Raw genomic sequence first — 17,255 nt, 5'->3', positions numbered from 1 at the left:
CACTAATGGGAAGCAACAGGAGCAGTTATAGGAAATACTTTGTAATATTTAATGGTACATGGTAAAGTGCATGTAGCATGATACATAAAAGCATGGACATCTGAACTATAATCACGGCTACAGGCAAGGGGACAACAGATTTATTTTCAAACCATTTACTCTCTACTAATGAATGTAATGGACTTAATCACAGAGGCAAAGAAAATGGAACAGATCTCTTACAAGACGATGCAATCTCAGTTGCTAGGATGTTGCTACCATTGAGGGGTTGTGACCAAATTGTCTTTCCTATTATTAAATTGGAGTAGGAAATCCTGCTACATCCATGCTACATAGGATTGACTGCTACCATGGAAAAGGCTGTGAACACCTGTTGTTGAAACATTCCTTTCCAAGCTTTGCTTCTTCCCATCATGCAGAATGAACGCTAAGTACAGACTCCCAGCTACTCCTTGGATTTGCTCTAGAAGTCATCTGCATTTTTCTGATCTTGATGCCCAGCTTAGGCCAGCTTTCATTTAAATCTGCACCATGCTGAATTCCAGCTTCCTCACTTCCCAAGTGAAGAAGACAATGTCCTTCATCCCTTCGCTATAATTAAACATCGGCTTTGAAGAGGCCATCTTGCTCTTCGTCTTTCTTTTTCACACATCATGACCTGAAAAATAAACCCTGATAGGAAACTTGACATACCTAACCATGAAATGTCTCCAGCTAAACCACCTTCCTTGATGGATTCCTTGATGATTAGCCAATCCTCATGCATCTTCTTGGAAGGAAGGAGAGCAGTTTGCCTTGCTGGTATTTCATCCAAATACTCCAAGTGGGGAATGAGTTTTTTTACTTCAGCTCTGTAATTATAATCTGGTTCCTGGAGAAATTGAGAAAGTGGTCACTTGAACAGTTTATTTAACAGACTGTGGACTTCAACCAGCAGCACAGCAGTGTTCAATTTGTATGACTGCTGTATAACTTGAAACGCCTTCTATGAGGCAAACCTATTCACCTCATTCAACAGAAATACAGTCAGGAGTTTCGATTTCACTGTGCTTTCTCCTCACATTATTTCTACTTGAATTGATTGTGAACATGTCCTGAGCAGTGCAAACACATGCCCCCTGCGCAAAGGCTCCTTTGCTGTTTACCCACTGATGACTTTGGCATTTGTCTTTGTTATATTCTGATAAGGTACAAAAGTGCAGAAGGCCACTGATGCCCGTGGAAAGCCTGGGCACCCTCAACATTCAGCCAGCCTCTCTCCCTGCTTTTGTGATTCCCTGGTTGCTGCATCAATACTCAGGTGACAGGAAGACTTGAAAATGTTATGAGTGTTGCTACACCTGTTGATGGAAAAAGAAAGAGCATTTCCATGGACTGTGTTTTAGGCACACCCATAAACCAGCTACAGCGAATGAACTGCACTGATTTTCTGTGGCAGTCTTCAGGGGTTTGGTGTGTGATTTTATACACCGTTAGAAGCGATGGCTTACTTCAAACTACATTTGCTTTTGCAAGAGGTCGCATGCCAACAGCAGGTGCATAGAAGGCTAAAATGGGCTGCACTTAGGCTTCTTTTCTGTGTGCTGGAAAAACAACGTGATTGCTCCCAATGCACATGGACTCAGTGTGACAGCCATGGGGGAAAGCATGGGTGCAGCCCCCTTCTGTGTGGGTGGGTGGAGCTGACATGTTAGGAAATGATTCATGAGCACATGCCAATGCCTGGGGACCTCTGAGCAGCAAGACCAATCCAGAGCAGTTACAACTGTGCTCAGAGCACACCGCGAATTGGGCTGTTTTAGTGGATTCCAGTGGTAGAAAGACACCTTCACGTGGCACCTTCGTCTTTGGGAAAACTTAGCAATACCTCAGGGCTCACTGGATTGTGCTGCTTTGCAATGGGAATATTTTTGGTTAAAATAGTCTCAGATTACAAAAGGTAGCAAACACTGATGGCAATCTCTTCTACTTAAAGAAAGTATAAAGCAAGAATTTACTGCTAGTGGCAGAATATGAATGGACAGCTACCTGCAAATCAATTGCTTCATCCAGATCAATGTTACGCTTTTCAAGACATTGCATGCAATATTAGAAAACCCCACAAAGCCAAGTCCTCATTCAACACAGAGTTATCACAAACTGAAAGCTTTCTGTGGGACCTGGCTGTCTATATGCTCCCTCCCTCCACACGATGCAGCACTGAGGCTGGCAGAGGGAACTCACCAAATAAAGTGTGTGTTTGTTGTTGTTAAGAGGCAGACACTAAATTTCTCTAACTAAGCCTTTAATCTTAATTTAGAAAATGAGTCAACCGATTGCCATGCTACCCTGTACCACATGTACTCTGAACACTGCTTGGGCTACAGCCAATTTCCAGCCATGTCCTGTTGGAGAGAAGCATCGTGTTACGCTCATGTTACATTACTGCAACAGAGGCTGCAGAATTTATCATCAGGTTGTTGCTCTTGGTTTAGATAACAGGGGAAGATGAGCTCATCTGAAAATCAAATTACAGAGAGCAAACAGACCATCTGAAGAAAGAGCAGTAAATTTTGCTGGACCATTCTGTAGATTACAAGTAAATAGATAGGAGAGCTTTTACAGAGCTGTAGCAAGGACCAGACTACAAGAAGGAGCTTGAAGAAATAGAGCTGGCCATCTAGGGCACACCAAAGTAAGCCCACATCTGTTCTTTTCTATATTTCAGGTGTCTTTTCTATACCCTGAAGAAATGCAAACATCAGTTGAAACCAAGAAAGCGACAAAGTCCATGGAGAAGCTCTTGGCAGCTGAGGGCAGGGCTGGCTTTGTAACCACCCCAGGGCTTAGCAGCTTCCCAACATGGATACTGGGTGGGAGACTACAGTGAACTTACAGTCTGCCTCTGTTACAGTTCAGTGTAAAACATACCACTGTGCAGAATCCTTCAACAAATTCTGGCTGGCATTTGAATGCAACTACTTGCACAGGAGTAGAGACAGCCATTCAGCATGGAGAAAAGCAACAGGGCACACCACCACATACCTACTCCTCCCCTTTGAACTCCTGTTACACGCAAACATGCAGCAGCATCCCAAGGACTGATTTCCTCAGCTAAACAAACCAAGGACAATCTGACATTTCTCCATTACAAGTACATTTAAGAACCGAAGATGCCAAGTGAAAACTACGTGCTCCAAAAACATGACTTTCGCTGAGCAGGAGCGACAAGGGAGTAGAAACAGACTTTCTATGCTGTTAGGATACACTGCACCATTTTCATGGTAGGAAGCTATGATAAGGAAGTGTCAGAAGTTGTATTTGTCTCCATGGGAGTAAACAGAGTAAGTAGGCATGCTTTGTCCATCAGAAGCAGGCAGGGCTTCCTTACTGTAGGAATATGTTTTCTTTCCTCACATGATTTCATCTTCTGTAGGGGAGAAATGTTGATGGAGAAATCATTTTGGTTACAAATAGTTACAGGTGTAGACTCTGAAGTATACTTCTACCAGTTCAAAACAGAAAGGCAAGTGTATAATGTTTTCATTTGGATTCCACAGAGGAAAATTATGATAGCTAAAGCGCTACCTTCTGCTAAAGCAGAGGGATACCACCAAGCCAACAATTACATCTGAAAAATGCTAATAACTCATGTATCTAAAAAGTGCGAAGACTTAAAATACGTGCATGTCTACTACACGATTGAGTTTTAGTGATAGCACCTCAGTTTTCAAGTCTAAATCCAGGACGAATATCAACCCCAAACTTTTATGCAAATTAATGGCATGGGCGTGATCACTTTGAAATGCACAGCAAAGCTATGGAACACGGCACAGTGGAGTCCCAGCACCAGCTCCTGCTCTGCTTTCTAACCCCTGTGTTAGCAGCTCTTTACAGTGCCACTGGGGATTGTGCCATCCTTAGTGAGTGCTGCACATTACGTACCTAGGTGTGTGTGCACAGGCTTGTGACCTTCCAAAAGACTTGGATGACAATATATAGTGTGCTGGCCTTAAACTGTCATCTGATGACATGAGTTAGACATTATGTGACCAAAATGAGGAACAGTCTTATTTGACCAAGTTTTTTAAACTCTGATTTTCCTCCAGTTACCTTCTCAGTACATGCCAAGATGCTTGTTTTTATATCCCAACAATGCCTTTTTTTGAAGCAGGGGAAAGTGAAAGAGAGTAATACAGATCTGAGACTGTTCATGTAGAACTAGATCTCCCTTACTTTTCTTGTTGAGTGACCTGAAACCCAAAGCAGATCACATATTACTGTGTTTTCATCTTTGTGACACAGAGGATCTCATGCCCTCAACAAAATACCTCTGCAAAAATGATTTATCATTTCAGTATGTAAGAGCTGAATCACTGTATTTTATATCTTCAGCTTTTGCTGAAGGTCTTTTTGGTCATTTGATTTTAACCTTTCAGGGAAAAGGACAACAAGCAGTTCCTACAATACAGCTTTTCCTAGTTATCTCAAGCATCATTTTTCTGAGGGTTCAACTTCTGAGGGTGGTGGTACCGGAGCACTTGCTGATGGACTGGAGAGCCTCCAAAAGAACTGCAAAAGCCCAAAGACAGATATCTAATTGAGATATTGCAATTGGCACATCTTGTAAGAAAAATACTGGCTACTTTCTAACCTGCTGCAAGATCCACACAGGCTAGAAGGATCCATACAGCTGGGGTCCACGCTCTCCTTAGTTTTCCTTTAAGATGCCTGTTTGCACTGCAAGCTGGGAGACAACAGAACAGCTGTATGGATCAGAACAGCTGATTTCTAGTTTAATCCCATCCCCACAGGAAAGAAGGAACAGATTGCTAGCGAACAGGCCTGAGTCTTTACTAGCACTTCTTGTATTTCATTTGTGGTCATCTTGGAGACAATACCCACGAGAGGACAAAATCAACAGAAATGAAAGATGGGAAATGCATGCCATGACATTACTCAGAATGATACAATAGGAAGATGCAGAAATGTTTCTCATTTCCAACTTAAACTAAAAAAGGACGGCCAAAAATTAACACAATATGTGCAAACCAAGTCCTCACCTCTGCAGATTCTGCATTTGGCTTCAGACAAATAAGGTTGCCCTCCACCGTCAGGCGGCTCAGCTTGCAACAAAGTCCCAGGTACTGCATCTGGTTGATGTCCTCAATATTGTTCCCTTCCAGGTCCAAAACCTCAAGGTGATCCAACCAGGTCAGCTGGCTCAGGTCCGAGATGTTGTTATAGGCTATGTAGAGTTCCTCAGCAGAAGTAAACATGAAAACCACAGGATTGCACAAGTAACACTCAAGCTTTGCAAAATGTTTTCTAATATTTGAAATATTACATGGTACAGCATGAAATTAGCATGGAAGTGAACATTTTTCAAGTGTGGCCTTAAATAGCTAGGGCTAATATAACAACGAACTCTATGCTGCATTAGGCATCTTCAGGATCAGACCTGAATGTTACTCCTCATTAAAAAAAAAAATACTGAAGTGTCTTTTAAACTAACACAAGCAATTGAAGGCATCCAACCAAAGTCCTTTATCAAAAAAAAGGGTGAGAAGAGAACAAAGGCTACAAGTAAAGAGTATCAACTGAAGATAGTTTTGAGATCGTCATTTGGCAGGACACATCTACACTTACTTTTAGAGATCTGCAGGAAGAGATCCCATCTAAATCTGAGAGCCCACAGCAAGCCATCCATAGGACATGGAGGTGGGACAACGTGGTTCCAAGATCCCTTATAAAAGAAACAATTTAAGCTCTATTTAAATGGATGAAGGAACTTAAGACTTGCTTTCTTTTCCCCAAGACTAGGCCACTGCTACTTCCTTCAAATCTCGCATTGTTTACAAAAAATGTCACTAAAAATGTTCAACTTCAAAGGTGGAGAATAAAATTATACCCCTTTCTACCTCTCTCTCTCACAGACATCTTTGTTCTTGTATGACAACATGTCACCCCAGTTCAGTTTGGTTAAGATTCAACCAAGAGCTACATCCTGGTAATTCTGTCATAAATCGCAGGTAATTGCTAAGAATTAAGTGAGGTTTGCTTATCCTGGCATCATTTGCTCTACACACATAACCCAAATTAACATATCTGAGCTGACTGCACAGTCATCTCACTCCATCCTCTTATGGAGTTACCTTTCTTCTGATTTTGCAGTTGAAAGGAATAGCACTCTTGCCAAATAACATTTTTTGAATCAGCAGAAAATTATAATCTTTTCCATCCTATTTTCCCACCCTTTAGGTCTAGCAAAATATAAATAAGGGATCATTTATATAAATTCCAAACTTTATGGTCCTAACCCAGAAAAGCACATACTGACCTGCTTAACTCCATACATGTGCAATGTCCCACTGACACTGCAACAGTGCACAATACAAAGATAATGCAAAATGCAAAAATGGTGGCAAATCAAATTGGGGGCTTGCTTAACCACCTTTCATCTTTGGTAACATTAAGTTGCATAAAGCCACTGCTCAAACATAACCAAAATACAACACTTTATCAAATCCCAAACCAACCAAAACCTCAGAATTCTCTACTGTAGGTGTGATATCAGACTACCTGAATAATGAAAAAACTAAACAGCAGGGAACTAAATATGAGGACAGTTGATCAGAGGAGGTAGAGACTGGCACGGAGTTCACAGAATCACAGCAATGGTTGAGGTTGGAAGGGACACCTGGAGGTCATCTTGTCCAACCCCCATGTTCAAGCAGGGCCAGTTGCCCAGGACCACATCCAGACAGCTAAAATAGTTCTTAAATAGAGATTCTTGGACTTCAAAATTGCGGATTAGCTATCTTTTATAGTATCCATTTTTATAATATACATTATAATAAATAATATATATTTTAATGCACTGTCTAGGGAAAATTGCAGAAGATAAAAGAATATGGTCAAGGGGTCCCTTCTGATCTTGGAATAAGGGTAATATAGTTCCCTTAATCATGTCTTCTCTTTATGGACCATGGGGAAAAAGAGTAGCTTTACATTGCCCTCTGAGAACCTCTTGCAGCTTTGATGCAGCTTTGCAGCAAAACCCCCTACAGTCAGATTGCCTGCTTCAGGGATACTGCACAGCCAGCCAGTCCAAGAGGCCAGGAAGGAATGCTTTTACAAGTGGGGACAGATGTATTTTTGTCTGTGTTTTTTGTTCTTTCTTTCTCCACCATCTGAACTATTGGGAAGGACCATGTCAGGAGAAAGGAGACTGCATAAGGCTGAATAAAAGGATGGATGCATAGAAAAATATCCCTAGATGCCTCTCGCCTGCAATTTGCCAAATACAGGGCTGAATAGGACCTTCTAGGGTGAAACCAGGGATTTTCACCCCTCTGCCTTCTGGGGCATGGTTTGTCCACAGGCATCATTCAGGCCTATCTCACTTCATCCTTCCTCTACCACTGCAGGGGCCCCAGGCATGGGGTATCTCTGATCATCCCTTCCCTGGATGCTGCAGATTTAAGTAAGCTCATGATGGATGTGCCATGCAATGTGTTTACGTAACGTTTCATAGCCTTCAAAGTACAAAGAGTGCAGCTGATCTAATGGCCAGAACAAAGCAAATAAGAAAAATCTCAGTCACACGACACATCTCTTTCTGTCTAAGGCTACTTCTCCTTACAGGAGAAAACCCTCAACTGACATAAACCACAACCCCACTGAATTTTGTGCATCTAGGCAGCTTGCCTGTACTGACGCAGGACGTCGCCATCTAGTACAGAGACACAAGGATAAAGCAAGCCATGCACACACCGGAACTCCCTTATACGGTTCCTTCTGTGAACTTGCTGCAAACTCACTTTATCTCGTTCCTTAGCTATCAGGGCAATCAGGAACACTTACCATGGTGTCACTGTACCTGTGACCAGATAAGCCCCTAAAAAGATGGAATTTTGTCAGATTTCTTTCCAACTACTCATTCAGATCTGCCTGACCTGAAGGCTTGTAATGTCCCTGTATGTCATCACATCCCCAGCCTTGCAGAAGATCTTCCACGACTGTTTACGTTGTGCATATTTTATAAACAAAGCAAACACTGGTTCTAAGGCTTCCTTAAGGCCTTCCTTAAGGCCTCCCAAAGTAATATTTGCAGAAATTTATTACTAGATTTGCAACCTGTGTGCCTATAATAAGAAAGAAATTAAATTAAATTACAAAAGCAGAACCTACCATCAACCAAGGCCAACACATCCATAAACACAAATATAGCATTAGGAGTAACGCGAAGGAATTACATTGCTCGTTTCATGACCCACTTCAAGCACTGATGAGTTTTGCAAATTTCAGGCTAATTTTGGTGCAGAATTTTCTTTTCTGTAAACCACTGAACATCCGTAAAGGAAAGCGGTCCCTCTCATTTTTGTATCATTGAAACAAGTGCTTCTGATAGACAGTGTGTTTATTAGGCCAGCAAAACTGAAGACAATCCTAGCCTGATTACTTTACATATGGTATGGTAAGGTATGATTAATGAATTTTATTTTTATTTTGTCTTGTACTTCCTAACTGAAGGTCTTTTGCCACAGAAGGAGCTTTCGGTAATATGCTTGTTCCTAATGTTTCTCTGTCAATATAAAGGATGCCAAAACAAAGCAATGGATTAATTCCCAAGCAGTTTTTACACAAGGCCCAGAGAAGAAACAGCTATCCCCTCTACTGCTAAAACCTTGATCACTTCACGCATTTTGAAGAAGCAGTCCCCTGCTCCTACTCAGAGGTCAAGGGTCCCAGAGTTAAATCATATTTCCTTCTGTGCATTATAGTTTTCAGTCCCAGTGCCAGCTACGGCTAAACCCAGTGCGCGCAAATGGGCTCAGTCCCTACTCACACCATCTGCTAAAAGTCACACACAGCACGTATTCACTATGAATTATCAGCTAATGAGTCTTCAAGCATTCTCCTGCTGCAGACACCATCGGAAGACACTAATTTAAATGACTTCTAAAACCTACTTACCTTACTCTTCACAATTTAAGCTGCCAAGTGTATAGTCTCAAATCCATTCCAGTTTCATTCACGGGTTGCAGCTCTGACTCTCTTGCAGCTAACTTTGGCACAAGTCAGGAGTAGCATGTTTAAGGTTAATATTAATCAAAGTTGATCAGTATTAGTATTCCAGACAAAGGAATTAGGTTGTATATCCCATGTCTTGGGTACTTGCAAAAGGCAGAACTGCTGTGTGTTTGCAATGCAACCTAGTGTTTGATAACAGTGCCTCATTATTCAAAAACGCTTATACAGACACCACAGAAAAGAAAACAACATGGAAGCTAACGGGAACTGGTTTCTTACGAGGCTACAGTTGGCTGTCCCAAGCTCACCTTTAACCCATGAAGCAAGATACTAAGGAAGCACGAACTTTGTTGCGCTAAGCGTTTGGTATCACTTGGCCCACTTTCGCTTTCCGTTTTAGGAAAGGGAGCTAGCAAGCAGAGGTGTCTTCACCCTCTGCCCCTCCACAAGAGCACTCCAGCTCTTAGGGAGAGCAAATGACTGCTGTCCCTCCTTCCCTGCTACTGTAGACAGGCAGCAGTGAGGAGAAGAGACAAAATTACTTTTTCTTCCGCCCAGGCCCGACCGCAGAACTCGCTGCAAGTTAAAGCCAGGAACAGTTCCCCTCGCTGACTCTGGGGTCATGCTAGCTGCTGGGGGAGCCTAAAGTTCTGGGTCATGCAGTAACAGTTTGGCCCTGCAGATCTTTACTCCTGTGTCTGTAACACGTCATCTCCAGTCAGAGATGTTATCACAGTGAAGTACATCTGCAAATATTTTATTCAGTAACTAACAAACTAATCTTTTGGAAGCTGCGTGAATCATGCTGCAGCATCAGAGAAAACTCCCTCATTAATTACTACACAGAAAATTGCCCCTGAGAGCACGGCTGCTGTAAGGTGAAATTGCAACATAACTCCAAGTAAGCTGCTCCCGACAACCGCATGCACCCGCATTTCTGAAAATACTTCTGAAATATTCTGGCTCATGGGAAGAGAACTTAAGAGCTTGCAAGAGATGGGAGCGCCTCCTCTGGGACCAGCTCTACCGTATCTGGCACGTCCACCTTGGAGGGGGTCAGAGCAAAGCAAGGAGTTGTGTGAGTGTGCATGACCACTGTGTGCATGCAAGTGTGCACACAGGTATGTTTTAATTTAAGTGCAGAGGGTCAGATCAGCCCAAATTGCATCTCGTGACTTTTTAACAAGAAACAGAATTAATGAGAATCTGCACTCTAATAATAATTTACCAGCATAAATTATTTTAATATAATAATAAACTCTTAATAATGGTTTGCCAGGGTAGTAAGAGAGAAAATCCACTATAATTATACATGTAGTGTAACAAAACACCCCTCCCCCAAAATAATCATTGACTGAGACTAAAATTAATGAGACACGTCAGACACCAGAACCCTCCTGTATTAGGCATGATATAAATGTATAGAAAATTAGAGCATCTATTCAAAAAATAGGGTAGAGAATATGACTGCGAAGTTTGACAGCTGAAATAATAGGAAAAAGATGAGACATTGTACAAAGCTGGTGGCAGTTGGTCGTATGACGCAGCACAGGAGCGGCCCAGTGATGTGCAAACAACAAAGAGCATATAGAAAGAACCAGAGGACACTGTAGAGGAAATGTAGCTCCCATTAATATACACAACGGATAATTCAATTCCAGTGGACAAGTGTCCTGTCCCGAGTGACGTGGAAGCCGGGAACTTTACAGAAAGGGCAAGGAATTAATAGGCAAATCAATTATATATCCTCCTCACTTCTGCTACGGTTCATACAGGTCAGGTTTGAAGCAGAGACAGAGCATGGGGTGGGAATGCGTACATCATATCTTTGGTTGTGATAAACAGAGGATTACAGCCTCTGAGGTTGCCAAACCAGTGTCCTCCAGAGTAATTACTCCCCATGCACACCCCTACGCACTTGCTTGCAGAACATGCACTGAATACTAGATCAAGTTTTCAGTATTCAAAAGTGCCAAGAAACCAACATAGACCCCCCTCAGTTTCACCTTGAACCCACAAACTTGCATTTATAATTGATTTTAAAAAAATAATATTAACAAACTGAAGGGTTTGAAACCTGGGTTCCAACTATCTCCAGATACTGCTGCAGGGATGGGAACCCCTCAAACAGCATTGTGTGTCTGTGAGGGTCTTGGCAACATCTTCCCCCCCTTGTGCATAACTATTTCGGATTTTTTCCCATGAAATTTGATGCTCCCATCTTGTCATCGCTTCCTCAGACTGGGGGGAGAGCACAGGGGCAAGGAACAGTTTGGCTTACAACACCTAATAACAAGTTTGAGAAATAATGTGTTCTTCCATTAATCCAACATCCTTGTTCTTCAGGGATTGATTCACTCCAGCCAAAATTTTACTGGACGCAGACCAGACCTAGAGAGCCAAATCCTGCTCTTGGTTTCACCACAATAAATCCTGAACAGCTCCACTGAGCTCAAGCCACCCAGTAAACACTTACAACAGCACAATTCTGAACACATTCATCAGCTTGCAAACTGGAAGCTGGTTTCGAATCATTCACCTAGAAATAAAACACTAACTCCACTGAACCTGCAAACAGGATCTCAAAGCACACATGCATCTGTTGGATAAATCTTCAGTAGCAATACATCTAAAATAGCCATTGATGCGGATATTTATTTTTAAAGGTCTCTCTGAAAATGAATGCACTGGTAATCAGGGAGATTTAGATATTAAAAGAGTGACCAAGCCACAGCCTTACAAAATAAAGGAAAAAAAAAAAATCTAATCTACAGAAATCAAGTTGAATTTATCAAGCTGCACTGTGATAACACTGATCCGCTCCATATGTCAGCACACAATGGTTTGGTTGTACAGACAATTCTGACATCAGAAGCAAAAACTTTTAAAGCCTGAATGTTATTTAAATCAGTAACATATGTTCTGTTAGGAAGCTTACATAATAGTTTCATTGTACTCTCAAATAGCTGTAAAGTATTCAAAATTGTAAAACTGATTGTACGCATGTGTTGCTCGTACTTGATCAAATCCACAACACAGCCCGCAACTCTGCAAGCAGTGCTGAGGCCACGTCCTTATACCCTCGCAGTGTCCTTTCGCAGTTGAACAAATGTCATATAAATGTGAAGACCTGGCCTGCTTTGCAGTATTGCAGCCTTGGTTGGTTTTGCACTTACTCTTCCAAATTCAAGTAGTAATATGCTGAAAACCATCAGGTTGGGTCTCCTGTGTCTTGCACCTTGCACAGCCATGGCATGCAGGTTGCCTTCAGCATCTTATGCTCCCTTGCACAAGTGTGAACCACTGCCCAAGGTGTAAGATAACAAGGATCATGCCCCATCTGTTGCTGCCAGAAGCCCACTTTTAGGCTGAAATGCCATGGAAATGTAGCACCTAATACTCTGGCCTCATTCTTCCTTCTGAACTGTGCAGCTTTTTCACAGTAAGGGTTCCTAACCCTGTTGAGACATGTTGTTGGAGACTTCAAAAACTAAGCAAAAAGAGACTTTGCTAGGCAATTCTCAACTCATAAGCTTAAACACATCAGAAGGCGGCAAGCGTGTTTTAGGGTGAACAGAAAGCATGCATCTACCAAAGGTCTTTCTAAATAACAACCGCATCTATGAAATTCTGTTTTCATAACTCACTTTTACATGCAAATGAAGAATTTCTATATGAATGAAAAGTTATTGTTGCCAAAGGTCTTTGCAGTAGGGTGTCTCTGTTGACCCATCTTTTTGAGGCAACCTTCACATGAATAAGAAGCTGTTTTCCAAATGGGCTGCAGTGCTGATTCCACTGGCAATATTTCTCCCAACAAAAGGATTTCACTATTTCATTCCAGGGTTGGGGGTTTTTTTGGTTGGTTTGTTGCTTTTGTTTGAAGTTTCAAGTTTGGAAAGGGGCAAAGGTCTGGCATATTGCTTTTTTTACCTGTGGATCTCTGCCACACTCTTCGCTGACAGCAAAATGGATCTCTGGGGAGGAAATGCAACTCCCCCAGTGCTGCACAAGGGGTAAATCAGGGAGAGCATTCAGGGTTTCACATTTTGTCCAGCCTGTGACTCTGCCTTCTCAGCTTCGTCATGCCAAAGTGAGAGCCAGCTGCTGCAGCTTTCATGGGCTTGCTAAAGCGAAATGCAATTATCAAGGAGCCACGTGCTTTTGGCCAGCACTTTCTCTAAAGCAAAAGCCTGAAAGCAAGGACAGGAGACTACCTGGCTACAGCAGTCAAAATCACGAACCATTCAAGGCAGTTTGGTTGTTGTCCAGGACTGGAACCAGAGACCATGCCAGTGGCCCTGGTAGAGTACTTTGAGCTATGCTGTGGACACATCTGTTACCAATGCTTCAACCAGAGACACCACTTAAAAATCCTTGTTCCACTACTAACACCAGTGCCAAACGTCCCCCTGTGTTCAGCAGGGCCAACATCTGGTGCTGGCAGGTGAGGATGGCATCTGGAGACAGAAGATGACAACAGAGGAAGAAGCCAACCCCAACAAGATACATCTCTGGGCCATTCCTGACTTACAACATTTTCACTTATCATTGCTGCTTCTCATTGCCTCATTGAACTCACTGTAGCAACCGCAATATTACACTAAGTGCTATGCTACTTGCAAGCACTTTATTTTCCATGTCAGATTATACCTCATTTAAACTAAAAGTGCTTTGCTGAGACCAAGAGGAGAGAGGTATTTGTAAACGAAATTGAGTGCTGATACACATGCTTCTGTAACTAGTCATAATCGTGCTTAAGTTAACCCAGACGCTTACTTCTGTTAAAGTTAATACACATGAAATGCAGCTTTAGTTTCAAGTGCTCTCATTTTTAGTTACTGTCAAAAAAACCTAGAGCAGAATAATGGGCTTGATCAACATTGATGTACTCAGAGTCAGGAACAGCAATTCCCTAACACACGAATATACAGCCTGCGTGGGAAGGATAATGTAATTTTGTGTTAATTTCCTTTTGATCATTAAAACTGCTTGTCAGCTTAGTTACTGGCAGTGTTTTAACAATGAAAGATCAGTTGCTTTAACTCAGCTCCCACAATCTGAAAGGAATAGGGGTTGCCAAAGTGCACTTCTGTGGGTCAAGACTGGCCCTTGATCTTTTTTTTTTTCTACCCTACTCCAGCTCCCACCCTCTGCATGTAGCTGCGCCCCAGAGATGCTGTCGAAACCCAACACGCCATGCTGCATCTCACTGGGTGCATTACATCTTCCACAAGAGCAACTGAATTTTCAAATAGGATAAAGTTGAGACACACAGTAAATAAAACTCTCACACCCACATATCCATTGCCCCTCCATTTAGCCCCAGAGCTACTGACAGTTTCTATAGTTTTGGCAATCGTTCATTCTCATTGTTGAAAGTTTACATATAGAAAAATTAAAGGATAATGAAACAGTGGTTAGAGAATGAGTTAGTTACATTGAAGAAATGAATCCCACAGCACTTTAAAATTTCCTGCATGAATAACTTTTAAGTCTCCCACATGTTGTGTGCCTGTTTCATAGTATGTTCCAGGTCTGAGCTTTGACGAGCGAGACAGATATATTGCAACTTTCATTTAATATAGATCTCATCCTTCAAAATCAACCCTTGAAACTTTTAATGCTGCAGGGTAAGCAGAAGGAATATTCTGTAAAAGACCCAAATCAGCTGACAGATTCAGTGGTGTTAAGACACACACCACAAAAAAAGCCCCCCAAGCCCCTTTTTCTGAGCACCAGAAAAACTGGAATTTTAGATTAATTGACCACACAGAACTAAAGAATTGGATCAGCTGTGAGTTGTTATTCAACTTTTGTCATGGTAATGGCTATAGAGTTTCCACTGGAAAAAAATACTTGACATACTACAAAAATGGGTTGATACGAAAACCTAGAAGGAAAATGTAATTTAAAGTGATTTAGTCTGAATGTACAGTTGCAGGAATGCAGGTTCTTGAGATACTTTAGATCTGGCATATTTGTATGACACTAATGATTTTCTCCTGTGGCTGATGGTCATTTCTTCTTTGCACCTTTTCCTTCCTTTCTTCTTTTATCTGTGCATATAACCAGTAAGAAGACAGAAAAAATACAGAAGCTTGCAAGGAACAGATACAGGTACAACTTGGGCGTGTGAATGGCTGGCAAATGCCAGTTGACTTCCTCCAAATTTCTCTTCTCTCTCAGCCTCTAAAGTTGACCTCAGATTTGGCATGATAGACTTGTCTCCATATGTCCCGAGTCAAGACTTTTTCCTTAAACAATAGCTTCAAGGGAGACTTTCTCTGCTTGTACTGGCCTCCAGATGTTCTTTTACAACAAGCAAACGAGATGCAGAAGAGAAGCTTGGGGGACCTCAGAGCCCATCAGCCTGACTACTGAGGCAGATGAGACCTTGTAGATTTCCATACTGAGGGTGTTACTACAAGACAGAACCTCAGCATTTATTTCACAGTACACCAACAGACATCCCAAATCTGGTGCAGGTGTGCTAACTGGATGTAATAGCAAATTCCACACCCCATCCTTGAGTTCTTTCAAATCAAATTCCCACTCCAAGAGGATTTAGCAGTAGATGTTGTAATGTGTCCTCAGTCATGGAGATGAGCATTACGGCAGAAGTGCAAGCCCTCACAAGGGCTCTCAGCTGCCAGAGATGCCGCTGATCAGCTCCACTGATCAATGGAGAGACTTCATCAAACGTGAGCAGACTAATTGTTCTAGCTCCCCAGTGCCCTCTCACCAACACAAGTCTCAAATAAACAATTTCAGAGGAGCTCACACAAAATTCTCCCATCCATCTTGACCTAGCTTTGGAGGCAATGGTAGTTACCACCCACAAGTAACAGTTCCTTTATAGACTAATTTGCAATGGTTCCTTTACAGACTACCAACAAGCTCACCAAAATGGTACACAGTCTTCGTGCAAGAGAAATGCATACCGTGTAGACTTCCAACAAGCTCATGAGTTGGGATAAAACCCTTCATTGGCTATGATCTATACTGATCTTGAGAAAAGCAATTCTATTAACTTGAGAGGCTAGCTGTTGGCTGTGAAGTAAGGGAAAATATTCCCCACAACAGCTGCAGAAGAGTCATGTAACCCGCTACCTGCCACATTATTCAAAAGTGGACACTCACACCATGAATTTCAGTGGCTCTCTGTATCTCTCCAGCGAAAATAAAGGTTTCCAAATTGACATACCTATCAATTTTTACATGAGCTAACTCAAATACATTGTACAAACAATCTGGTATCACTGTTAAGTACAGATGCTAGGAAATGGAATAACTATTTCACAAGACACAAATATATAGGTATTCAGTTTTCTTTCAAACTGTTGAGACTAATGTTTCTTCTGCACCATTAAGTTAGCTTGGGAATGCAAAAAGGAAAAAACCTCAGTGAAGATGGCTATGAGTGGTATTTAATATTAACGAGTATATAAGGTAGAGAGAGACGACTCCCTCTGATTATAATGTGAGTTTAAAAGTAAATACCAGTTAACCTAAACTATTTAATAAAAAATAATGAGATTCTTGAAAAAAAACCCCAACAATCCACTCAGAAAAAACTGCACTTTTACCTTAAAGTAGCAGGAAGAATCATTGCATATTGCAGATTAGAGCAAATACTCAAAATATACAGAATTTGCTTATTTACATAGATGAACCTTACAGAAAGTTGTGCTTTAACCCCAGCCGGCAACTAAGCATGACGCAGCCACTCACTCACTCCCCTCCACCCAGTGGGATGGGGGAGAGAATCAGGAAAAAAAGTAAAATTTGTGGGTTGAGATAAGAACAGTTTAATTGGTCAGAAAGGAAGAAAATAATAATGATGATAATAATAAAATGACAATAATAATAAAAGAATTGGAATATACAAAACAAGTGACGCACAATGCAATTGCTCACCACTCACCAACCAATGCCCAGTTAGTCCCTCAGCAGCAACACGTCCCCAGTCCAGGCCAACTCCCCCCAGTTTATATATTGGGCATGACATCGCATGGTATGGAATATACCTTTGGCCAGTTTGGGTCAGCTGCCCTGGCTGTGTCCCCTCCCAACTCCTTGTGCCCCTCCAGCCTTCTTGCTGGCTGGGCATGAGAAGCTGAAAAATCCTTGGCTTAGTACAAACACTACTTAGCAACAACTGAAAACATCAGTGTGTTATTAACATTATTCTCATACTAAATCTAAAACATAACACTGTACCAGCTAATAGAAAGAAA

General features: G+C 41.8%; 1 protein-coding gene across 5 annotated transcripts in view; it reads right to left on the bottom strand.

Moving 5' to 3' along the window:
* The window catches only part of LRRC56 (leucine rich repeat containing 56), a 74,926-nt gene that overhangs the window by 18,528 nt on the left and 39,143 nt on the right, over positions 1 to 17,255 (bottom strand). For all 5 annotated transcript variants that reach the window (XM_069803510.1, XM_069803511.1, XM_069803512.1 and 2 more), the window contains 3 exons: positions 5,629 to 5,725; positions 5,043 to 5,240; positions 694 to 871 (listed from right to left, as the gene is read on the bottom strand). In XM_069803510.1, coding sequence (XP_069659611.1) covers positions 694 to 871; positions 5,043 to 5,240; positions 5,629 to 5,725 — 473 coding nt within the window. The remainder of the gene's footprint in view (positions 1 to 693; positions 872 to 5,042; positions 5,241 to 5,628; positions 5,726 to 17,255) is intronic.

The sequence above is a fragment of the Haliaeetus albicilla genome, chromosome 16 (genome assembly GCF_947461875.1).
Source record: "Haliaeetus albicilla chromosome 16, bHalAlb1.1, whole genome shotgun sequence".
NCBI lineage: Eukaryota > Metazoa > Chordata > Aves > Accipitriformes > Accipitridae > Haliaeetus > Haliaeetus albicilla.
This window is presented reverse-complemented; position numbering and strand designations above follow the sequence as displayed.